Consider the following 25,238-nt stretch of genomic DNA (forward strand, 5'->3'; position numbering starts at 1 on the left):
ATTTTTGTTCATTTTCTGTTTCCCAGAGTTCAAAAAGGAATTGAGCAATTGAATTTTTGTTTGTTGATCTAGCAAGTTGGTAAGCTACCTTATTAATTTTTGTCTGTAAATGTTTTGGTGTTTTATAGGTACAACCATATCATCTGAAAACAGTGACAGTTTGGTTTCTCCTTTTCTGATTCTTGCATCTCTTATTTCTTGTTTGAATGCACCAGCTAGGATCGCTGAACAATGATGAAATAGTGATTCTAGGCATCCCTGTCTGATTCCTGATCAGAAAATGAAAGCAACTAACACTTCACCGTTGTACTTTTTTTGTTTTTTTAAGACAGGGTCTTGCTCTATCACAGAGGCTGACTTACCATGGTGCAATCATAGCTTACCACAGCCTCAACCTCCCAAACTCAGGCGATCCTCCCATTTCAACCCCGCAAGTAGCCAGGACCACCATGCCTGGCTAATTTTTTTATTTTGTAGAGATGGGGCCTCCCTATGTTGCCCAGGCTAGTCTCAAACTCCTGGGCTCAAGTGATCCTCCCACCAGGGCCTCCCTAAGTGCTGGGATTACAGGCATTAGCCACTCTCACCTAGCTGAGCATATTTACTCTTTCTATTCCTAACTTGCTGCAAAGTTTAATGTGAATAGGTGTCAAGTTATTTTTTGTTTCTATTGAGAATATTATTTTTTAAATTCCCTTCATCTGTTTATATGGTTAATTTATAAATAGACTTTCTAATATTAGACTGAAATGGTCTGTTTCTTTAAAGTTGTGTAGAACTTGCCTGTAAAAACTACCCCAGTCTGTTGTTTTCCATATGGAAATATTTAAGAACCGAATTTCTAAAATAGTTTTCTATCTCTCCCTGAGTCAATTTTGCTTAATAATTTTTCTGAATAGTTCTTGAAAGTTTTACACATTATGGGCGTATTGTTTTCTCTTACTATGTTTCTTTTAAATTATCATTGTTTGAGACAGGGTCTCTGTCTGTCACCCAGGCTATAGTGAAGTGGAGCTAACATGGCTCACTGCAGCCTCCACCTCCTAGGCTCAAGTGATCCCCCCATCTCAGCCTCCCAAGTAGGTGGAACCACAGGCACTCACCACCATGCCCAGCTAATTTTTTAAATTATTTGTAGAGACAGACTCTTGCGCTGTTGCCCAAGCTTGTCTCAAACTCCTGGGCTCAAACAATCCTCCTGCCTTGGCCTCCCAAAGTGCTGGGATTACAGATGTGAGCCACCATGTCCAGCCTCTTACTTTTTTTTCAATTTCTCTTCTATCTAAAGTATGTCTTCTGCCGGTCGCAGTGGCTCATGCCTTTAATCCCAGCACTTTGGGAGGCAGAAGCAGTCAGATCACAAGGCCAGGAGTTTGAGACCAGCCTGGCCAACATGGAGAAACCTAACTCTACTAAAAATACAAAACTTAGCCAGGCGTGGAGGTGGGCACCTGTAATCCCAGCTACTTGGGAGGCTGAGGAAGGAGAATCACTTGAGCCTGGGAGGCGAAGGTTTCAGTGAGCTGAGATCGCACCACTGCACTCCAGCCTGGGTGACAGAGTGAGACTCGGTTCCAAATAAATAAATAAACAAAATTTTAAAATAAAGTGTGTCTTCTTTTCCATTTCTAAAATTGTTTTTTTATGTCTTATCTTTTTTCTTGTGCAATTTCACCAAAGGTTTGCCTATCTTATTTATATTTATCTTTATATATCTGTTTTCAACATCTTTAATTTCTGCTTGTTTTTTTTCTTGTTGTTGTTTTTGTTTTGAGACAGAGTCTCGCTCTGTCACCCAGGCTGGAGTGTAGTGGCGCAATCTCGGCTCACTGCAACCTCTGCTTCCTGGGTTCAAGCGATTCTCCTGCCTCAGACTCCCGACTAGCTGGAATTACAGGTGCACACACCACCACACCCAGCTAATTTTTTTGTATTTTTAGTAGAGACGGGGTTTCACCATGTTGGCCAGGGTGGTCTGGAACTCCTAACTTCAAGTCATCCACCTGCCTCAGCCTCCCAAACTACTAGGAGTATAAGTGTGAGCCACCACATTTGGCCTAGTTCTGTTGTTCTTGTTCTATTTTCTTAACTTCAGTACTTAACACATTAATTTCAGCCTTTCTGTTTTTCCAACATAAGGATTTAAGGCTACAAATTTCTCCTCAAATACTACGTTTACTATATTCCACAAATTTCAATATATTACAAATCTCAAATAATATTCAATGTTTTTATTACAAGTCAATTTTAAGGACTTTTCTGATTTCTTATGGTATCTTCTTTGACCAATATAAAAGTATTTTATGTTTTCAATGTTTTTATATACCCTTTAATTATGTTGTAGACATACAATGTGGTGTGTATATTACTGGCTCTTTCGTATTTGAGACTTTTGTCTTCTTTTTTTTGAGACAGAATCTCACTCTGCCACCCAGGCTGGAGTGCAGTGGCATGCAGATGACTCACTGCAGCCTCAACCTCCTGGGCTCAAGCAATCCTCCCACTTCAGCCTCCCAAGTAGCTGGAACTGCAGGCATGTGCCACTATGCCTGGCTGATTTTTAAATATTTTTTGGTAGAGATGAAGTTTTGCCTTGTCGCCCAGACTGGTCTCCAATGCCTGGGCTCAAGTGATCCGCCAGCATCGGCCTCCCAAAGTGCTGTGACTACAGGCTTGAGCCACCGTGCTGGGCCTGTATTTGAGACTTCTTTGTAACCTAGAATGTGGTTAGTATCTACAAATGCTCCATACGTGCTTGGGGAAAAAAATCTAGTTGTTAGGTTAAATCTATTAAATCAAACCTGTTAAATGTGTTGTTCAAAACAAACACACAAAAAACTCCTTGCATGCTTTTGTATTTGAGACTTTTTATTCTCTTTTTTTGAGACAGTGTCTCACTCTGTCACCCAGGCAGGAGTGCAGCCCTTTATTGGAGAAAAATAGAACCTACTTGAAGGCTGCACAGGACATAGCTTGGAGAAGAGAGAGGCTGAAGGCAGACAGACCAGTCAGGGATGGGGAAGAAGGGGAGTATAAGCCTTGTCTGAGGAAGAATGATAGAACGTGGGAACTCTGGGAGAAAACAGGGATGGAGGACCACTCAGGTTGGAGGTCTGCTTTAAGCATGTTGTAGGACACCGAGGAAAGATGTCCAGTAGGCAGAGGGGTATGTAGGAGAGGCCTGGGCTGCAGTTTTAGATCTATCTAGCATCATGCTGATGGCTGAAGTCATGGACAAGGACAAAATCATGTAAGGGAGTGCAGTGAGAAAAGGGCCAGAAACCGTGGTCTAAGACACCCCTGAATTGTGAATCAGATATTTAATAACCTGCTCTATTAATACACACACATATGACTATGTGTTACCTTTTTAAGGATTTATCAGTGGCCTAAGGGGTGTGACTATTGTCAGCCATTGTCAGCCCAGTCCAAAATGTCTGTCCTCCTTCTGTCATCATGCCCACCAGGCATCCCTTTTTTTCTTGGGCATTGTTCAGTGTTCCAGGCTCCCCTTTGACTAAGAAGGTAAAACGTAACCCCAAATCAGTTCATCCCAGAGCAGATTATAGTCAGTGGAAAGTGCAGGGGGTAGGTGGCGCCACAAACAACCCTGACCTACTTAACTGTTTTGCCTGCCTGCCACCTCTCCTGTCCCAGGATGAAGTCATTCCTTTTCAGCATGCAGGTTTCAACGGGCTGGATTTCTGGGCCATTCACTGGCCTCACTGCCATCTCACCCAGATGATGGAATGGTAGGACGGTGATAGTGCTGCTGGGTGGAGAGCTCACACCCAGGAGGGGCTGAGGTTAGACATCAGGAAGGACTTTGCTGGTTTCACTTGGGCAAGATGGTATGAGAGGTCAATGTCCCAGGAGGCTTGAGATCCCCAAGGGTATGAAAAGAGAAGACAAGAGTTGTCTTGTGTCCAAAATAGGGGAGGAAGGTGGACCACATTGGCATTATGGTGCTACATGATGCCTTGTATTTTTCTGTTCCCTTCACTGCCTGGGAACTCTCAAAGGGGGAGGAGGGAGAGAAATATATTTGCCTAGTGCTTTGCAGCTTACAGAATATTTTTCCATCCTTTAACCTTTCAGATTCAGTTTTCTGGAGTAAAACGAGCAGAGTAATAGTCATCACTTTATAGGGTTATTGGGAGATCAGATTAAACCATGTAAGACAGTGAGTACAGGGGTGGCTGGCCCAAGTAACGTTGTTACTATCTCAGTGAATAACAAGTTTCACGACTGGCGCGCTTGTCAGGGCAAGTGTCACTATCCCTGCCTTACAAATGAGTGGCGCCGCGACGGAACGAGTCTGGCTCAAAGTCACCCGGACACGGGGCAGTGGAGTGGAACTGACACCCAGTCTGGTCATCCACCCGCCAGGACGCAAAAGCGCAGAGCAGTGGGGCCATGCTTCCGCCAGGGGGCGCGCGGGCCGGGTGACGTCATCCGCTCGGCTCCTTGCCGCGGGTTGGGTCAGAGGCCTGGCCCTCGTCTCCCCTCTCGCCGCCCCTAGTCCCACGGTTCCCGGCTGTCCGCGGGGCTGAGGGACCCGCGTGGTGGTTCATGCTGGAAATACCTGGAGTACAGGAAATGAGGCTTGGATCTCTAAGCTTCCAGGGACTGGAGGTGCGGGGGAGGGGAATGAACGCAGGCGGGAAGGAGCGGCGAATCGCCTAGGTGGGGGAACGTGGGGTGCGGGGAGGGCCATCCTGAGGCTCATCGTGGTAACTGATGGTGCCACGTAGCTCTGGGGACCTCACCTTCTGTATCTATGCTCTCCTGCACACTTAATTTCCTTAAGTCCATACATATATTGTCACCTCCTTGTAAGGACGAGGAGGCGGGACCTAGGGGAGGAGTGACTAATCCGGGATCACAGCTGGTACCTGGCAAGCCCAGGAGAGAGGACAGAGGCCTTCATGGGGCCCTGCTGACTCACACTTAGCAGCCACCCTGCAGTCTGGAGCCAGAATGCCAACTTGCCCACTTCCAGCGAGCACCAGGACTGCCAAGTTTGCAGAGGGCTCTGAGTGGGCGCGTCCTCTCCCTGAGAACATCTACACAGGAAGCCAGGTTATACCGAGATGGGCTGGAGGAGCCCAGCCAGGACACAGGCCCATTGATGAGGCTGGGGCTGGGGGAGTTGGGCTTTGCCAGTTTCCACCCTCAGTGCCAATCTGCCCCAGGAAACAGTTGGTGCCCAAGGGTTTGAGGGGACACTGCCAACCTGGCCTCCCAGTCAGATCTGCTGGCTGACCTCCTGGGGACTGCCACTCTTCCTGTATGTGTGAAGACTTGGCTTCCAGGCAGCGCCTGCTGGACAAACAGGCCTATTTTAAGGTGACTGAATTTTTCTGTTTACATCCATTTTGAATTACTATCAAAGTTTAACTCTAAATTTTAATTAGGGGCCAGGCGTGGTGGCTCCCGCCTATAATCCCAGCACTTTGGGAGGTCGAGGGGGCGGATCACGAGCTCAGGAGTTTGAGACCAGCCTGGCCAACATGGTGAAACCCCATCTCTACTAAAAATACAAAAAATAGCCAGGCATGGTGGTGCACCCCTATAATCCCATCTACTCAGGAGGCTGAGGCAGGAGAATCAATTGAACCTGGGAGGCAGAGGCTGCAGTAAGCTGAGATTGCACCACTGTACTCCAGCCTGGGTGACAGAGTGAGACTCTGTCTCAAAAAACAAACAAATAAACAAAAGGCTGGGCATAGTGGCTCCTGCTTGTAATCCCAGCACTTTGGAAGGCCAAGGTGGGCGGATCACGTCAGGTCAGGAGTTTGAAACCAACTTGGCCAACATGGTAAAACCCCATCTCTACTAATAATACAAAAATTCGCCAGGTGTGGTGGCACACTCCTGTAATCCTAGCTACTAGAGAGGCTGAGGCAGGAGAATCACTTGAACCTGGGAGGTGTAGGTTACAGTGAGCCGAGATCATGCCATTGCACTCCAGCCTGGGCAACAAGAGCAAAACTCTGACTCAAAACAAAACAAAACTTTAATTGGGGTTCTCCTGTCACATGCTCCTCCTGGCCCTGGCTTTATATTGCCTCCACCAGAATCTTTCCATATTCGCCTCAAAGAATAGATACACAGATACATTCTGACTCATAGATTATACCTGAGGCTTCATTTCTATTTGTCAGGATGGCTGATTTACTACGGCTCTTAGCTTTTCAAGTGTTTAAGCCTCCAACATTTCACCATAAAAGATTAAACAAGAGGAACATTCCTGTGTTTTAATGGCAGCCACTCCAGGGACAGCAGCTGAATATTGACTGTTTTGAGCAAAATGTGACATGGAAGGAAGATGACAACCAGCAGCAAGTCACGGCAGCCAGGGATATTTGGTGGATTTTCATGCTCAGCCCACTCTACCTTATAGGCAGCAAGGTGCTAGCAGGAAAGTGGAGAGGACCCAGAGGAGGCCCCTGCTCCCCAAAGGGCAGGGGCCTGCAGAGCGCCCACTTGGGGTCGGGAGCCATCCCTGCAGCTGGGTGGGCAGACCTAGGAGCTGCTTTTCCTAACCTCACCTCCTCCAAGTTTCCCTGTGAAAACAATTAGGTCAGGAGAATGGAAATGAAGAGACTGACATTTTTTAGCATTTGCGTTTTTAAATTTTGGGGAGAAAATATTCTAGTAGTTTCCTTCAACATCAACTGAAGTACAGGAAGGGAGAAAGGAACTGTATCCTACATGGGTTTTCCTCTCAAATCAGTGCTGGGGTTGAGGAACCTACTTAACATCCCCATCTCTATCCCAGGGGCACAATCGAGGCATGCTGCCACACAGCTGGAGTCGGGCATGTGAAGATTGTGGAGATGAATTCCACCTTGGGATAAGCACATGCCATCAAGCCAATATTTGCCAAGTACCTCTGGGAGCCAGGTATAACATAGCTTGAAAAGCCAAAACAGGAGTAAAAAGTAGGCCATAACCTCAAAAACATGACAGTCCCATAGCTGGAGTAAGATAAGAATATGATAGAAGACAAGTCACAAAGTTATGAAAGCTCTGAGGTGCAAAAAAATTGCACAAACTGGCTGTCAGTGGTGGAGGATCAGAAAACACTCAGGACACAGGAGCATGCTCCAGAGAGCAAGCGCACCCGATAGATTTGCTTTCAGATTTTTTTTTTTTTTTTTAGACAGAATCTTGCTCTGTTGCCCAGGCTGGAGTGCAATGGTGCAATCTTGGCTCACTGTAACCTCCGCCTCCCGGGTTCAAGCAATTCTGCCTCAGCCTCCTGAGTAGCTGGGATTACAGGTGTGCGCCACCATGCCAGACTAATTTTTGTATTTTTACTAGAGATGGGGTTTCACTATGTTTGGCCAGGCTGGTCTTGAACTCCTGACCTCGTGATCCGCCCACCTCGGCCTCCCAAAGTGCTGGGATTACAAGCGTGAGCCACCATGCCCAGTCTGCTTTCAGATTATTCTTGTGTCCATGTGTGGGATGGACTGGAAGAGACCTGGGAGGAAGTCCCAGTGGGCCAGGCAGGAGGTGGTAAAGCAACCTCAGGAAGACCTACAAGACCGTAAGGTGCTGCTGGTGCCAACAAAGGAAACCAATAGGGCTCTTTGGGGTTTGGGTACAATAGGAGGACTGAGGATAAGAGCTCAGTTTGTATGTTCAGCTTGACTCATTGCCCAACAGCACTGCAGACGGGGAAGGATACTCAGGGAACCCCTCAGCTTTTGAACCTGATCCAAAAGGAATGCTTTGTTTTCCAGCATGGCAGATACATACTGTGGTCTGACAAATGATTAATGGCATATAAACTTCAGTTCCAAGTGCGTGGTATACTTAGCTACCCCATTAGGACTGCAGAGCTCATCAAAGAGCCTTCAAAATGCGCTAACAGCCCTTAATGAGGTCTGAAGCTCTCAATTAAATTAAACTCTTGTGAGAAAGGAAGCCTGAGCAAGGTGCCAACTCTGTAGCCATCTGCTGGCCAGGGCGAGTGAGCAGCCCAGGCTGAGAATTCGGGAATGCCTTCTGCTTTCTGGGAGGAGTCTGAGACACGTGGGAGGGTAGGGGTGGGTATGGATTATGGGGGTGTTGCACTGTGGCCAGAGCTTGGGTCCCACTTCCAGTCAGGAGGTCATTCTTGAGATGGGGGTCCCACTGGTAGGGCCCCTCCACTGAGACACTCCCATAGTTCCACATCGACCCACCCCTCCCTAGGCCAGAGTTTGGGTTGAGAAGGGGAGGGTTGGTTTCACCATGCAGACACACAGGCCCCTTGTTCCCCAGGAAGTCTGGCAGGCTGAGCTTTGGTGTGAGGGCTGGGTGCCAGGTAGGGGAGAACCCTCAGGCCTCAGTCTCTTCCTGCCTGGTGGCATGGGAGTGCAGCCAGTAGCTGGCCAGTTTTGTAGAGTTCATTCCTGGGGCTGGGGACAGAGTGGAGGGGGTGGCAATGAAGACAAAGGAAAGATGGGGTGCTATCTCCATCCTCCCGTCCTCTGAAAGAATGAATCAAGCAGCAAAGAAAAACCTGTTGTGTTGGCTAACAGTCTTGGTATCCTGGTTCCAGGCCTGTCCCTCCCCTGTGGCCCCAGTAGGGGGCATTGCAGCCCCTTTGAGGCCAGGAGGACTACCCCTACCTTCCCCTTGGACCCAGGCCCAGTCCTGGTCAGGGCCCAGCTGGGTCATGCTCATCTCCCAGATTCAGGCTGCCAGCCCTCTACCCTCCCAGGGCATGAAGCCATGGATGGAGAACACAGGGAGCCATGGAGAAAAAAACAAAAAAGGTTTACTTAATCAGAGAGCCTCTGAAGGCACCTGATAACTGTCAAATATTTTAAAAAGGCAGTAACATAGCAACTGTACAGGGTGCATGATGGGTAGGAACTGGGCATGGGGAGCTAGGAGGGGGACATGGAGAGAACATGGGGCAGAAAGGAGGGAGGGGGCATCTCAGATTGGACCATACAATGGCCAGACCCAGCTTTTAGCCACCCCTGGGACAGACAGATAGTCTGACAGACACGGACACAGACACAGACACACACACAAACACGTGTTCTCCGAGCCCAAGAGCCTCCGCTGGCCTGCACAGGGTCAGTCAGAGCCAAGTGTGGAGAAACTGAAGCAGATGCCGAGGCTGCACCCCATCCCTTGACTCTGAGCCCCAAGCCCGCAATGTCCCGACTGTCCGTCCCACTGTCCCCAGGGCCTGGACATCCGGGCCCAGCACAAGCTGTGGAAAGCAGAAGTCAGCTAGAAGAAAAAAACCTCCAGACCACTTGGGCCCACCCCTGGCAGAAGGAAGGGGCAGGAGGCAGGGAGGCAAGCAGTCCTTCTGTCCATCCTTGGTCACACAATTGCCCGGAACAGGAAGGAGAAGACGGCCCCCAGGGCCAGGCCCAGACACAGGAAGAAGGCCATGATGGTTCCTGCAGTCTCCGCCTCAGCTGGCTTTACTTTCCTGAGGGAGGAAGGAAGGGCAAGGCTACCTCAGAATGGCTGTACCCAAGCCCAGAGCCTCTGGGTGGAAGGAGGGGTGGGGTGGGGCGACTTGACTGTGGGACCTCATTCAGCTGATCAACCCCTCCTAGCTGCCTAGCCCCAACCTGGCTTTTCCTCCTTGAGGGAATATGTATGGTGGGGTTGTCTTCTGCAAGCCCCTCTCCTCCACCTCCACCCAAGTAAGCCTGGGCACCCCCTCTACTACCATCACTATGTTTTCAGCCTGTGAGCCATCCCTCCTCTCAGCTCTGGGAGCAAGGACTCTCCTTTTGCCCTCCCTCTACTGAGTGTCCCCTACTGGAACTCTAGATCCTGTCTGATGCCACCAAGTCCCTTGCCCAGCCCCACTCACTTGGGCCCAAAGCACATGCAGAGGCTGGCGAGGTAGCCGTTGGAGAAGGCAAAGGCAGCCATGAAGAAGATGAACCAGGCATCGTGCTCGAAGACCACAGTCAGGTAGCGGCGGGGCTTGATGTTGCACAGCAGCAGCAGCGGCACAAACACCAGCCGGGCCAGCACCAGGCTTGGCAGCCAGCGGCTGTCCTTCCCAGGCTGTGGGCACCAGGCAGGGCCTCAGCCCAGGCCGCCACCCCAGGGCACAGCCAGGCCCCCAGGGAGCCATCTGGGGCCCCTCTGGACCAGAACTGAAACCTCAAAGCCTGGTTCTTCTTAGGGGGTTACTGCTTGAAAGGGGCACAGTGGAGGCTTCTAGAGTGCTAGAAATATTCTACATCTCGATCTGGGCAGGTATGCATATATACATATTCATTAAGTTGTGCACTTAAGACTTGTACTTAACTCTACATACATTATGCCTCAACTAAAATAAATGGTCCCCTTACCACTAGACTTTCTTGGGTTTCCTCTCTGGGTCTGAGGCTGGACTCTGACTTCCCCCAGGGGCCTGTGGCCCTCTTCCTCCACTTACCCACATGAATACAGCCGTGAGGCTCCGGCCCAACCAGTCAAACATATTGAAAGTCAAGAAACAGGACACAGGAATGAAGTAATGTTCTGGAAGAGAAGATGAATGGGTGGTTATCAGGCTCAAAGAGGCAGGTATAACAAGCCTAACCTTCACTGGGCCTCAGCTTCCCCACCAATAAAATGGAGAAGATGCTTCCAGCCCAGGGAAGGGCAAATGAACCCAGGAAATGGGGAGAAGGTGACCCAGGCTCCCTCTCTTCCCCACTTCTAGCCCAGCTCAAGATCCTGTCTGTTCCCACTCTGGGAACCTGTGGCATCCTCACCCCAGGCGCTGGTGCCTGCAATGCTGGACTTGACCTCAACAGCCACGGCTGGAAACATCCCAATGGTGATAGTGAAGATGAAGCAGACAGAGAAAGCCAGGACTGAAATCTAGATAGAAGGGGTAGAGTCACCCAGGCCCCTGTGTCTTCATGGTGGCTGTGCTTTAAAGAACCAGGAATCCCCACCGCTGGCACTTGTGTACGGGCACACACGCACACACAAAAGAATCCAGGAGTGACCACTCTCAGGTCAGAAAGGGAGGAGATGGGTGGCAGGCGGAGGGAGCAAAAGGAGAGACACAGGACAGGAGTAGAGAGTAGGAGAACCTGCCCCACGAACCTTTTTCAGGATGGCTTTGATAGAGTGGCTTTCACTGGTGGCCTGAGAGTGGGAGACTGAAACTCCAGACTCCTCTTTGCCTGCTCTTGGCTCCTCTCCTGCAGGGTGACAGGTTGTGGAAGACTCTTCAAGTTGTGGGGAGGACAGAGCAACAGGAGACAACACGAACATTCCCCAAAGGGACTGGGATTACTTGGAGGTAGACGCCTCCTTAACCAGTCCCAGCCATACCCTAACCCTAATCCTAACCCAGACCTCGCCTCCAAATCCTTACAGCTCAAGCCCCAGGGGCCTGGCCTCTCCCAGGAGGCTCAGGTCATGTTATTCCTTGCTCAAGAATCTGAAATCGCTTCCCACTGCCTTGAGTCCAAACACCTTGGGCATTCAAGGTATCCAGCATCTGTCCCCATTTTATCTTTGCTGGCCCTTATTTCCTATTGTCCCCCTCTCCCCACCCCAGTCCCTCGGTCCTCCTCTGGCTCAGGACTGCCAGCTAACACAGTGCACTCATCCTTGTCCTCTTTGCTCATGCTGCCCCCTCTCGGTATACCATCCTCCACCCCAGCTTCCTCAGGCTCTTCGGACCTTTGCTGATGAGGTCCAACTTGGTCTCCTGCTCCCCGGGCCCTTCGAGCTTGAGCTGCTGGTAGTAGCGGTAGAATTCCTATCAAGTAAGGAAGACGGGGGAGGTGGATTCAGAGGCAGAATCTCCAGAATCCTAGCCTCCCCCAGGTTTTGGCCTCAGAACACCCTTGGTCTGGAACCCCAGACCCCTATACCCCAAACCCCAGCTCCCTCCATTTGCTCACCAGGCGGGGCAGGCCCAGGTAACAGATGATGTTCAAAACGATGACCACGCAGGCTGTGATAAAGTAACCGAAGGCACTTTCTGATAGCTCTGAGCCACCTGGGATGGTATCAGTGATCAGAGACAGGCCCCATCCCTTCTCCCCACCACACCAGGGCACTGGGCAGGTGGACAGCAGGACTTACTGGCAATAGCACAGATCATGGCCACGGAGGCGAAGAAGCCTGCTAGGCCCTGGCCACTCATGATGGGGGCTGTGTAGCTGGCAGGCAGGAGGCCAGCCAGACCAAACAGGCTGCCCTGCAGGATGGCACCAAATGCTGGGGAAACAGGGTGGGCATGAGCAGGAGAGCTAGGGCTGGCGATTGGGGTGCCCAGGAAGACAGGTCCTTGTCATTCCTACTTTACTCCCAGTGAGTCTTGAGGCTAAGCTGCCCCTCTCTCTGCTCCCTCCCAGACCTGATCCAGGCCCACTCAGGCCTCTGAATCCCAACTGCTCACAGCATCTACTCCCTCCAGGTAGAGGGGTGGGCTCCTCTCTGGCTAACAGTGGGTCTGAAAGAAGAATGGGGGTAGGTGGGCAGGCCTCCTCCCATAGGCCCCCTCGCAGCCCAGCTTACAATTAATAAGCATGATCTTGATCATGGTGATGACAAAGAAGGGCAGAGGATCCAGCTGCACCTTCACCAGGATGGCAGTGATCAGGAACACCAGCAGGATGGCCACCAGGCTGCCCAGGATCCGTACGGACTGGGGGATCCTGCCGGGAGAGGCCAAGGGTGGCAGAGACAAGTGGGCAAGGCTAGGGGTCAGCCAAGGGGCTGCAGGATGCAGTGAGGGTCAGGCTGGGGGCTGGGGAGGGGGTTGGCACTCACCTCTGGTGCAGGAAGGAGTTGAGGCAGGTGAAGAGAAGCAGAGGTAGCATGGCACACAGGGTCATGACATTGTTGAAGATGGCACTGAGAGAGTTCCGCTCAGGCAAGGGTGCTGCGGGGGCAGCTGATGCCTGGGCGTCCTTGCTCAGTTCAGCAGTGACCAAGGACACATTCTGGGGCATGTCCAGGCGGCTTGTGAAATACTGCAGGGGTTGCAGAGAGGCATGTTGAAATCTCTCTGCCTGTGCCTATGGGCACAGAGTCAGGTCTTGCAGGCACAGTGGACATGCCCCCTGGATCCCAGTCCCTCTGGTCTCACCTGAGTGGCTGTCATGAAAAAATTCCATGGGAGCAGCGTTCCCAGACCAAGCATGAAGAAGATAAGCCAGACAGCTTTGTATCTGCAATGGAGGAGGAGAGAGGGGCCAAGTGACACACTACCCTGCCCCCCTCCACGATGAGCCCCAGGGAACCCCGTCTGTTGTCAGTCTCTCTAGGTCCCGGGGCACAGGGCACCTGTGTTTACGTCCATGTGCATGTGTCCTTTTATGGGTGTGGGTGGGGTGGAGAGAAAAGGGCACATGGTCCATTGGAATTCGGGGTGGGGAGGGGGCTAAGGTCACAAGGACTGAATGGAATGGCTGACAGGACCATGGTTCTCATCCCTGGAAGGCTCGGGGGACCCTGCAGGGTGGGAACCAGGGTGACCCACACATCTGGAGATGGTTTTGGAACTCCTGCTAAAGGGCTGGGGCAGGCGGATGAGTGAGAAAGCAAACAGCAAGCGTCTTCCACCCCCATCAGGCAGGCTGGAAATAATTATGCTGTCTGGTCAGGGACTGTGTGACTCCCTAAAGAGGATTCTGAGGTCGAGAAACTCCCATACTATTCTGGACCTAGGGGGACAGGCGGGCGGGGTGCCTCAGGGCAGCTGTGAAGCGAGGGCATTAGAGCTGCTTTCTCCCTGGCCAAACAGAACTTTGTAGTTCACATCACTCAGGCCAGGCCAGGAGGTATGGGGCCACTGGAGGTCATCTGGGCCTCAGGGTGTAAATAAGGGCTGCCTGTCTTTGACCAGGGCAATGCCCCAAGCCCTACACCTCAAGGCCCTTCCAGGTCAGGCCAGCTTCTCCCAGGTAGGCCTTGCCTGAAAGTTGAGCAAACCCAGTGGGCCCATGGAGATATCCAGATGGGTTTGCATACCCTCCCTAGAGCCAACACCAACTCTCTTCAGCGATGGCAGGGATAAAGCCCAAGGCAGTGAGAAGGCAGGCCTGGCCAGACTGCAGGAGCCTGGACCGCTGGCAGGCCTCACACAGGGACGGTGTGGTGAACCCCCCACGTGAACAGTCTGGGTTAATGCCAACTGCAGCCCTCCAACCCCCTCACATACACGCTTCCCTTGGAGAAGCTAAAGGCTTGGTTCGGAGCCCCAGAGTGGAAGGAAAAACTCCTAAAGTCATACAGGACAGAGGATCGGGGTGGGGGTGGCACTGGGAGATAAGCGAGCTGTGCGACGAGGCAAATGGAGACGGCGAGGGCTTCAGGGAACGGTCGGCAGGAGAGCGGAGGTGAGGACAGAGTGAGCAGGCAGCCTGGGAATGGAGGACAGAGGCATGGGAGCACCCTGGGGCCTGTACTCACTGCCGTGCCTCCTTAAATTCCGTCACTTCTAGATCCACTTCCTGAGATGTGGATACTCTTAGCTCCATTTTACAGGTGGGAAAATGGTCCCAGAGAGATGAAGCTACATGCTCAAGGCCCCCACAGGAACAAGTGGCCTAGTTTCAGAGCCATTGGCACGGGAGGGAGATGGGGTGGGTAGGGCAGACGTGATAGGTTTCAGGGGCCTGAGCTGGAGGGAAGGACAGAGCCTGACACTTGGAAGGAGTTTGGGATCTCAGGCATCACCTCCTTCAGCCTTCTTGGGTCCCAGATCCCTTTGAGAAATTGAATTAAGCTACAGCCTCTTCTTTCAAAACACATATTCACAATCATAACTGCAAGTCTAACTTGATTGGGAGTTCACAAGCTCCAGAGGTGGGGAATTGAGAGGAAGATCAGACCAAGAACCAGGGCGGGCCAGGTCATCTAAGGCAGAGGCCCCAGGGCAGTTCTGCCAGAAGTGAGCTGAAAGGAGGGGCACAGCCAAGTATCTCCCCACAGTGGTGGCGGGAGGAGCCGGAAGCCGCTGACTGGCTGGAGAGCAACAGTGGAAACACTGACAGGCCAGGGAGGGACTGCTGCCCACCCACCCTGCCCTCCCTGAAGACACCCCCGCCAGGACCCAGCCAAGGCACACGGGGTCCCCAGCCCTGATGCAGACCTGACTCATAGCTACCTGGCTGGAAGGGCAGCCAGCAGTGGCAACCCTCAATTTCAAAGGACACTGCACCCAGCTCCTGAAAACCCATTCCCTGGATCCACAGCCCAGCCCCCTACCTCTTACCTGTCCTGAGGCTGGTGACTGGTTGTCATGGCGATGATGTTCTCGGGTTTTGTCTGGCTGACAGCTCCCTCCCTCAGGGGCCTGCTGGGGACAGGAACAGTGTGAGGCCCTGTCTTTGCCCTGCCACAGGCCTCCTCAGGCTCTTAGGGTGAGAGGGGGCAGGGCTGACAGAACAGGCCAGCCGCAGAGTCCACCAGGAACCCCTCTGAACCACTCAACTTGACCCCCACCCAGCCTCCTGGCTCAGCAGGCCAGTCCTGCGTGGCCCCTCTGCCTGCTCAGGCTCTACCTGGCTCCCGGCCTGGCCGCTGCCACCGCTATTTTTATCCAGCAGGCGAAGCAGTTTATAAGCTGGGAAACAGGAGGGTGGAGAGCAGGAGGGAAGGAGGAGGAAGGATGATGGGAGGGAGGGAAAGACAGTCAAAGAAGGCAGGGAAGAGGACGAGAGGGGTCAGGGACAGTGATGACAAAGGAAGGAGGGAAAGGAATGGAGGAGACAGAGCAAAGAGGTCGGGGGAGGAGGAGGAAGGACACAGCAGGCAGAGCTGCAGCAGCCACAACAGTGCCGATGACTGAGGCCAAGCCAGAGGCTCCCCGGGTCCCTCTCCGCAAGTCTGGTCTCTCCACCCTCCCTGGAAGGCCCTGGATTCATGGCTAGAGTGGGGCTGTCCTCTCCTGGAGGCACCCCAGATTCCAGCCTCTCTGCTGGTGGCACCTTAACCTTCCTTTCCAGCCACTGCCCAGGGGCTTCCTAGTTGCTGGCTGGTTTTCCAGGAAAATATTTCATAATGGATGTGGGGGAACAGCCCTTCCCACAGCCTAGCTGGGCCCCTCTCCATCCCCTAAGTCCTGACCCCAGGGTCACCTAGTACCCCCTTAGTTCCTCTCGGTCACAGGCTCCTGTCCTCTTACCCTTGCTGAAAGTGACCTTGAAAAGAAGATTAGAGGGGTGAATCCCAAAGCTCCTATCCTTCTCCCTCAGTGTCCCTCTCCTGCTCCTCATTTGTGTAGGGGGAGACCCCCTGGCACCAGATTAACCAGCTTTCCCATTGGCTGGCATGGGAAGCCAGGCAGATGTGTGCTGGCACATCCCCCACACTCAGGCCCAGCTGGCCCAGGCCTTGCTGTTTTGGGTGTAAGGACAGCTTCCCTTTCCTCCCTTTCTGGGAACTCACCGGGTGTCCAGACTGGCCAGCAGAAGGGTCGGAGCAGATTGGGCCTGGGAAGTCCCTAGGAGGTGCTCCTAGTTTACGATCAGGCAGCGGGTCTTGTCCATGGGCTCCTGGGTGCGGATCCAGAATGAAAAAGGTGGCACAGGGCGTATCAGGAGAGAATCCCTCAGGCTTCACAGGGCCCCATTCTGAGAAGCCTTGCAAGCAAAGAAGCAGAAGCACACCCAGGAGATAAAAAGCCACCCCTGTAGCTCAGGAGATAAGAGAACAGGGAGTCTCAGCAGGGGAGCTCTCTTGCAGGTGCAGCCATGCTCCAGGCTCCACTCAGACAAACAGAGGCAGCTGGGCGCCCTGAAACCCTCATGGGCTTTCCCACCTTCCCAGAGCTCCTCTCACCCTCCCTGGAGAAACTCCAAGCTCTCAGAGGTATTCCTCGGCCCCTTGGCCCACACACCTCCAGATGGAGGCAGAAGGATTCCTCCAATCACCCCTTCAAAAATATTTACTGAGGACCTCTGCATGCCAGCCAGGCACTGTCCTAGGCACCAGAGTGGTGAATAATCACATTTAAATTTTCTACAGGGATGGAGGCAAGAGGTCATTACTAGGGTGGGGGTGGGGAAAGGCTCAGGGCTCAGGTTTTCTATTAGGTAGGAGGGACCCTTCCTCTAGGTTCTTACCTCATACCCGCATGCCCTGTACTCCGCTCCCACCCCACAGGCAAGGTTCCCGGCAGTTAAGACCGGGTGCAGCTTCAAACCAGATGGGGGACTGGGGCGGGGGATTAGCTCCCTTTCTCCTGGGTAAAACTGGCTTAGGCCAGTTTTCTTAGAGAAGAAGTATGTATTTCTGCCCTCTCCCCCAGCAACATCCCTGCTCTTTCTGTTCTCAGGAGCCCCCATCCCAGTCTTGGGCACAATTCAACTCCACGGGCAGCCCTCTCCTCCTACCCGTATCCTAACATTCAGCTGGCCAGCCTTCGTGTTTTGCTCTTGTCTGCCTTTGGTCAGCGGCAACCAGGGACCTGACACCAGCTCAGAACATCTGGTGTCCCTCCAGCCATGCTTTGGCCTGCTGAGGTGAAAGCAGCCACCAAACTGAGTACCTCCCTGCCCGACTCCCAGCACCTCTCCTGCCACTCCCAGGATCTCATACGGGTCCAGCCACTTCCTGCAGGTCTCTCATCTTTTCCTCACAACCACACATAAGGCAGTATTAGCACTAAACAGATGGGGCCAGCTGAGGTTCAGAGAGGTTGAGTCACTTGCCTGAGGTCACAGAGCTCAAGAGTGGAGGAGCAAGGATCTAAATTCAACGTTCAAGTTATTCTAGGCTCTTTTGGGGATGGAGAGAGAGGTGTAACAGCTGCTTCTTAGCTAGGCCTGAAGACTGGGAGGTGGGGGGAACTAAAGGGAAAAATTAGGTGGAGACCAGGCTCATTCCCAGCCCGACTTGACTGTCAGGCACCTCAGCCTCATCCCATCACACACATTCTGGCATGGGGAGCTTACACAAGCAGAAGGAAAGTTGGAGGGTCTGGAGAGGAGTAGGCTACCGAGAGGAGCAGGCAAAAGGACGACCGAGCTGGAGAGAGACTTCTAGAGGTGTGAGGGCAGGGTTGGAGCCAGCCTTGACCCACAAGTGCTCTCTCCTGGAAAGCAAAGCCGAGGTGTATGTGTCTTCGCCCTCTCATTTACTCTCACGGTAAATCAGTAAATGAGGACGCGCCCAGGAAGGAGACGCCAGGGACACGAGTTTGGCCAGTAAAAGCCCGGGGTTAAAGACACAGCCCCGCATCTTAGCTCGCGAGCCTCCATCCCCATCCCCATCCCCCTCCGCCAGCTCAGTCAGCAGGCGGCCCCTCCCTGACACCGATCAGATAGCTCAGGATCACCCGTCCACTCGCCTGCCCCGTGCGGAGGTCACCATGACGGCAGCCTGTTTTAGGCCCAGGAGACAGGCCACTCTGCCCCGCTTGGGTCCTGGTCCCCGCAGGGTCCTCCGGCTCCCCGGCCCGTGCGCGCCACGTGCTGCGCGGCTCCGCACGCTTCACCCTGGGCCCCCACCGGCGTCCCTCCTACGAGCCGCGGATAACGCCTGGCCTCCCGGCCCTCGTGGCAGGCGAGCAGCGGCATCACGCCCCTGCCGTCCCCAGACCCCGGCCCCGAGCAGCACCTGCCGGAGAAGCAATGCTCCCGCGCTGAGATCTGCGCTCTCCCTGCAGCTTCCCGCGCCCGCTGGGGCGCATTCAAACCCGCCCTCCGCTAGGCCCGCCCCAACCCGCGCCTGCCGCCACCTCCGCGACATCCGCGCGTCCGCGGCCCCGCCCCCTGCCCGCCCCTGCCACCCCGCGGCGCCTCCTCGCCCTCTGCGACCCCACCCCGAGCCCCTGCGCCCGCAGGGCCGCGTAGTTGTGTTATTTCAGTAGATAGGACTTCTCTGGGCCCTGCCATACCAAAGTTGTCCATCGTGTGGGGCACATAGGGCTGGAGGGTACAGCCCCACATTGGGGACCTGCGCAAACTCCCATGATAATCTATCTCGGGACTGTTACATCTACACACCCGCTACTCAGACCGGTTCCGACGCTCCCCGTGGCCCACTCCACCTCAGATGTTCCGCTATCCCTCCCCAAGCCCCGCCCACACCGCGCTCCCTCCACGATGCACCTTTTTCCTCCCAGCGCGCTCCCTTTCGACTCCACCTTCTTTCTTTCAGGCCCCCTCCTCTTCTTTTCCTTCAAAACTGCTTCTGTCCCCACCTCCCCTGTTCTGTGACCAGCATGACGGGTTTTCCCATCCCTGACACATCCAGTCCCAGCCACAGACGTGCAAACACCACACCACCCACAACTTTGACTTGGAGGGGGTGTGTGGCTCTGCCTTGTGCTTGTGTTTGCGCAGAGGGGGATGGGGCACAGCCCTGCAGCCCCCTCATAATTCACCCTTTCTTAATCCAGCATTTTGGAAAACCGAGGCACAACTGGAGATGGGAAGAGAAAAAGCCAGGAACAGCCTTACATACTGAGTGAATCCTACTGTCCCAGTCGGAGATACTCCTGAGAGGCAGAAGGGTTGCTGAGCATGTGCTTCACTAGTACGTGGAAGGGGTGGGCATGCTGAGGGGTGGTCCAGCGCATTTCTCCAAGGGAGGCGGAAGGAGGCCCTTTTCTTGGTTGGGCAGTAAATGGCGTGGGGTGGGGGGGCACTCCCTGCCCTTCCAGCACCACTCAGTGCTGGAGGATGATCCAAAGGCTGGAAAGGTCCTGAGGAGAAAATCCAACCCACGCTGTCCACCCCAAGCCCACTAACCGGAAGGGCTTGTTTCCTAGAGAAGCCACAGACACTGATTAACAACTAGCAGTAGTCACATCATAAGGATAAGGTCGTCCTACCCTGTCCCCAGAGAAACAGGACCCTAAGGAGAGAGGTAGCTTTTCTACTTAGGGTCAGTGGCTCTCCCCAAGCTACTCCAGAATGGGTGTCCCTAGCCTTCTGTTTCCATGCCCCACAGAGATGACACATATTCCTTCCCAACCCTCCCCTATATCCCCCCATTCCTGCCAGCCCTAATCAGAGGGCAGGAAGATGAGTCTCAGTGGTATTTTTCTAGGCACTGCCCCATGACTTGAGTGGCTTCATGTCTGTCCACAGCCCCTGAATTCCTGCCCTCATGTTTGTCCAGTCTCTCTCTCTTCCTCTCCTAGCCCTCCTCTCCCCTCTGCTTTGACCCCTTCCTCGCTCCCCACCTTCCTTTCCTGGTTTCTGAGTCTGTGGGGGTGGCAGGCCTAGTGGTCAGAAGATCTGCCAGGCATGACCAGGCTGGGGGCCAGTGGCCGCAATTGTGTACCAAGGGGATTGGGGGTGGAAGAAAACTGGAGGGAAGTGGTGAGGGTCCCAGGCCAGACTAGGGAAGGCTGTTCCTCTCCCCACCCACACTGGGTCCCTGTCGGCTTGGCTGATGGCAACAGCCAGTGCTGTTATTGTTGGAGAGAAGTCCATCTGGCATGCACCCTACTGGGCTCCTAGCCAGCACCCACACCCCTCTGTAGCCACCTCCCAAGCAGTGGAGGTTGCTGGGTGCCGGGGCCCCCTGCTGGACAGCCCCAGGAGCCCTAACTCACAAAGGCCTTGCCTGGAATTTTTCTAGCCAGGCCTTGCCAGATCTCTTCACTCTCTGCCTGGTCTTCGGGCCTCTCTCCCTCCCTGAGCTCCCTCAGGTCCCTGTTGAAAGGGTGGAGTGGGAAGGGTTGGTCCTGCTGCACCCCTACTCTCCACCTTATCCACCACCCTATATGGGACTGTGGCTCGCCCCAGACTCCCTCCCCTACTTGGCAGGCCCCAAGCATGCCTTACCACCTCACACACAGTCCTCTCTCTCCCCAGGCCTGTGTCCTCTCAGCTGTCACCAACAAGCCATCTGTGTTTGCTGTAGGTGTGTTTGCTTGGCCTGGGGGTTGGTAACCAGCTCATGGCTTATGACTATGTTCTCAGTTGTTTTTGTGACTTTATCTCCATGGTCTTGTGACAGGGCTGGGTCTGGGTAGAGGCCAGTGAGGCACTTGCCAGAGATGTAAAATGTAATAGGGAGCCAAAAAACTCATTAATCAAGATAAATTTTAGGCCAGGAGTGGTGGCTCATGCCTGAAATCTCAGCACTTTAGGAGGTCGAGATGGGAGGATCGCTTGAGCTCAGGAGTTCAAGACCAGACTGGGCAATATAGTGAGACCCCCATCTCTACAAAAAAATTAAAGTAAATTAGCCAGACATGGTGGTTCGTGCCTGTTGTCCCAGCTACTCCAGAGGCTGAAGTGGGAGGATCACCAGAGCCCGGGAGGTTCAGGCTGCAGTGAGCCATCATTCTGCCAGTGCACTCCAGTATGGGCAACAGAGTGAAACCTTGTCTCAAAAAAAAAAAATATATATATATATATATATATATATATATTACTGTCAATTGTCCTGCCATAAATATTACTGTGACCAAGATAAGTTTTTTTTTTTTTTTTTTTTTGAGACAGAGTTTCGCTCTTGTTACCCAGGCTGGAGTGCAATGGCACGATCTTGGCTCACCGCAACCTCCACCTCCTGGGTTCAGGCAATTCTCCTGCCTCAGCCTCCTGAGTAGCTGGGATTACAGGCACGCGCCACCATGCCCAGATAATTTTTTGTATTTTTAGTAGAGACGGGGTTTCACCATGTTGACCAGGATGGTCTTGATCTCTTGACCTCGTGATCCACCCACCTCGGCCTCCCAAAGTGCTGGGATGACAGGCGTGAACCACCGCGCCCGGCCGACCAAGATAAGTTTTAATGCAATGTCTACAAATCAAGGCTCACATCTGTCATCCCAGCACTTTGGGAGGCCGAGGTGGAAGAATCACTTGAGCTTAGGAGTTCAAGACTCGCGGGGGCAACATAGGGAGACTGTCTCTTCCAAAAAAAAAAAATTGGCTGAACATGTTGACGCACACATGTGGTCCCGGCACTTTGGGAGGCTGAGGTGAGAGGATCGCTGGAGGATGGCTTGGGTCCGTGATGTCGAGGCTGCAGTGAGCTGTGATCGCGCAACTGCCCTCCAGCCTGAGCAACAGAGCAAGACTCTTTTTTTATTTTTTTAAGACTCCATGATGAATAAAACATTAAAATTCTAAGTAAAGACAGGTGTGTTCACAGGGTGGGTACTGGATCGAGGTTCAGAAAGACTTAATTGTTTGTTCAGCTAGATCTGGGCTGGTCTTCTAGCTTAATTTTCCAGACCTCTTCTCCCTACCCTATGTTCCCGGGTCATCTGTAAGGGGTTGGGGAGTTTGGGGAGGCAGTCATCTAATACGGCCTTCGAAGTCCCAGAAAAGTAGCCCCGCATCCAGAAACCAAAGATTCCGACTCCACTGAGACGCCATAGCCCAGCAGGTTCCCCTACCAGCCGCCCGTCCCAAAGGGCAGCGTGAGAACAGCGCAGACCTCGCCCCCACTCCACCTAGCCAGGACTCCCCGCCGCCCCGCCCCACGCACCTGCTGAGACTTTGGAGCCGGCATCCGGACTTGGCGGGGGACGGAAATTCCCAGGCCCGGGGACGCCTGGTTCTCTCCCTCCTCATCTCGAGGCTGGGGCCATACCCACGGCTGGAGGGCGCAGCGCGCGCCGGACCTGACCGGTGCGTACCGCCGGGCGGAAGAGAGGCCGCCACAGGCGACCCCAGCGCCCCCTCGGCGCTCCGCAGCCGGCTCCTTCCAGCCCTAGCGGCTCAGGGGCCGGGAGACCGGAGCCGATTCAGTGGGAGGGGCCCGTCGGGCTTGGACGCGCGGCCGGCTCCTTTGGGCACCCGAGGCTTCGGAAAGAGACGGGGTTAGGGGCCGAGGGCCTCGGACCCCCTTCTCCCTGCCTCTCCCCCTAGGTCGCCTTCCTGAGACCCGGGAGCAAGTGCAGTGGCTTTGAGGGCTCCCGAAGGAAGCCGATGGGGAGGGGTGGGGAGGGACGGCGTGAGGCTGGCAGGAAGCCCCGCAGGGCTGGGGGTGGGGTGCACAGCTCCGGGCTCACTTCTTCCCCAACCCAGGCTTCTGACGGGTGTGGGGAGGGGACGAGGATCCTGACTGGGTCCTGTGCTCCTCACTGTCCTCCTCGGGACCTAGATAGAGCCCAACACTCACCCAGGGAGGGAGGATTATTGCTTAGGAACAATAAACAAATTATCCGGAGGCTGGGATGCAAATATGTCTAACTCTTATTTGACCCCTGAAGGGCCTCCCACTGGGGAAGAGGACATAATGAAGTCAGTTCGTAAGGTCATTCACACACCCCTAGTCACTTCTAGGGTGGGGTGACCCTCAAGGGCATGCATTTCTGCACTGCCTCCCTGGGTGGCCTCCCACCCAGTCTCTTAGCAAACGGATCACCCTGTTCCCACCACTACTAGCTGAGAAATCCTCAAACTCCCTGGAGGGCATTTTCTTCCCTACTGTGAGCTAGCCAGCCAAACTTCCTCTTAGATACACTTGAGCCATTTCTGGGTCACAGTGTGACACACTGACCGAACTAAGGGGAAACAACTTCCAGGCTGTGAGGACTGAGACCACAATAGAATAGGTGGCAAAATAAAGCTTTATACGATTGTCCGTCTCTCCTCTCCCCCACCCCCACCAGGTGCCAGGCCAGGTTAAACTTTTGCAGAGCCACAGTCTGGGTGATTAGACTTTCAAAGGCATAGAAAGAATTCAAATCAAATATTTATTGAGCACTTGCTGAGTGCTGGGCTTTGCAGGCAGATCTGCCTCCACAGGGAACCCAGATATTCTTTTAAGGTAGGTCCTGAGTCTGGAAGACAGTCTGGATTCAAACCTTGCCTCTCTGCTAAATTGTCACTTGTCCCTCAGTTAAGCATTGGGAACCTTGACATTCTCATTTGCAGGGAGGGCAGGGTAGGTGGGTGTTATTTCCCCTCCCATCTGAGGGCAGAGGTGATTAGGAGTGGTCTTTGGGAAGAACTGCTGGAGGAGAGGGGCAACGGTCAGTTTTCTGCTAGATGCAAGGCATTCTTCCAGAAAGACATTTCTGTTGGGAGTGGAGAGGCATGTCTGTGGCAGATCCCTCTCATGCACAGCCCTTACTATATCTTCTTTCCACCCGGCAGCCTTTGGTCAGTGCTGGTGCCAGGATTATCCTACTCCAAAATAAAGTATTTTGAGGGGTACAGCTGCTGTCAGGACTTGTAGCCTCACTTTTGGGGGCCTAACCTCTCCCTCCTCTCCAGGCGGTCCACTCTCGAGGCCTCCCCAGCATCCGGTGAGTGTCGCTGGCTGAGAATGAACAGCAGACAGCCCAGCAAAGCCTCTCTCGTGTCCTGGGAGCCCAGGCGCCGGGCCAATCGGCGCAGCAGGGGCAGGAGGTACTGGCGGGCCAGGCGGGCAGCAGGCAGCAGTAGGCGGGACAGCAGCAATCGCAGCAGCAGCGGGAGCAGCGACGCCGGCATGGCAGGGTCAGTGAGTCAGTGCCTGGGGAGACAACACAGGCTTTAGGCTTGTGTGTCCTGCTTCCATCTCACCTGGCAAGGACAGGGGGTGAGCAGGAGTTCCCCCTCCCTTCAGTTTACACCTTTGTGCTCCTGACCTTAATACAGAGGTCAATTTCGCTTTCACGGAGCCCTTTCTCTTGGCAAAGTAGTTGGGGCAGGAAGGTTTTCACCACACCATAGACGAGGAGAGTGAACCAAGGCAAGAGTGAACCAAAACCTACGGCTTGCCATTCCCAGCTTCCAGGCATTCCTACGGCTCCCGGGCCCCTCCCTTCTTCTAGTCACCCCCTCCTGCGGCACAACCTCCATCCCCCTGGTATTCCCTAACCCTTCTCCCTCAGTCTAGCAGGAGGTCTCCAGGCAATTCTTTTTTTTTTTTTTTTTTTTTTTTGGGACGGAGTCTCGCTCTGTCACCCAGGCTGGAGAGCAATGATGCAGTCTCGGCTCACTGCAACCTCTGCCTCCCAGGCTCAAGCGATTGTCCTGCCTTGGCCTCCCGAGTATCTGGGACTACAGGCACACCCCCCCACCATGCCTGGCCAATTTTTGTATGTTTAGTAGAGACGGGGGTTTTACCATGTTGGCAAGGCTGGTCTTGAACTCCTGACCTCAGGTAATTCACCCACCTTGGCCTCCCAAAGTGCTGGGATCACAGGCCTGAGCCACCGCACCCGGCCTTCTCCAGGGAATTCTAATTATTTTTGGCATGGGAGGAGCCTAATCCACCCCGACCTGACACTCCCTGACCTCCCGGTCCCCTATCCCCACCGATCCGTGGCAGCTCTCACCGGGCAGAACTGCTGCTCAGAATCAGTCTCTGGCTGGATTTGCCTGGAATAG

The 25,238-nt window shown here is 53.7% G+C and overlaps 2 protein-coding genes across 3 annotated transcripts; both read right to left on the bottom strand.

Moving 5' to 3' along the window:
* Positions 1-8,758: 8,758 nt before the first annotated feature.
* SLC29A1 (solute carrier family 29 member 1 (Augustine blood group)) lies at positions 8,759-22,512 on the bottom strand. The gene is given in 15 exon segments (XM_021676064.2): positions 8,759-9,451; positions 9,845-10,044; positions 10,421-10,506; positions 10,743-10,851; positions 11,083-11,180; positions 11,668-11,746; positions 11,892-11,989; positions 12,076-12,210; positions 12,511-12,650; positions 12,766-12,968; positions 13,085-13,166; positions 15,215-15,258; positions 15,260-15,295; positions 20,510-20,609; positions 22,402-22,512. Coding segments are annotated over 15 exon segments (1,608 nt in total). The 5' UTR covers positions 22,488-22,512; the 3' UTR covers positions 8,759-9,339.
* Positions 22,513-23,511: 999 nt separating this feature from the next.
* Positions 23,512-25,238, bottom strand: MYMX (myomixer, myoblast fusion factor). 2 transcript variants are annotated; one of them, XM_021676077.2, is made up of 2 exons: positions 25,187-25,238; positions 23,512-24,378 (listed from the first exon to the last, which is right to left on the bottom strand). In XM_021676077.2, the coding sequence occupies exon 2, from the start codon at positions 24,354-24,356 to the stop codon at positions 24,102-24,104; it is 255 nt and encodes an 84-aa protein (XP_021531752.2). In that variant the 5' UTR covers positions 24,357-24,378; positions 25,187-25,238; the 3' UTR covers positions 23,512-24,101. The 2 variants fall into 2 exon arrangements, with proteins under 2 accessions (XP_021531752.2, XP_021531753.2); XM_021676078.2 differs by lacking the exon at positions 25,187-25,238 and adding an exon at positions 24,494-24,565.

The sequence above is a fragment of the Aotus nancymaae genome, unplaced genomic scaffold, assembly GCF_030222135.1.
Source record: "Aotus nancymaae isolate 86718 unplaced genomic scaffold, 86718_ANA_hifiasm-v0.15.2.pri h1tg000040l, whole genome shotgun sequence".
NCBI lineage: Eukaryota > Metazoa > Chordata > Mammalia > Primates > Aotidae > Aotus > Aotus nancymaae.

Bases quoted from the DNA above. Each gene is read 5' to 3' on its own strand.
- MYMX (XM_021676077.2), bottom strand. From the start codon at position 24,356: ATGCCGGCGTCGCTGCTCCCGCTGCTGCTGCGATTGCTGCTGTCCCGC.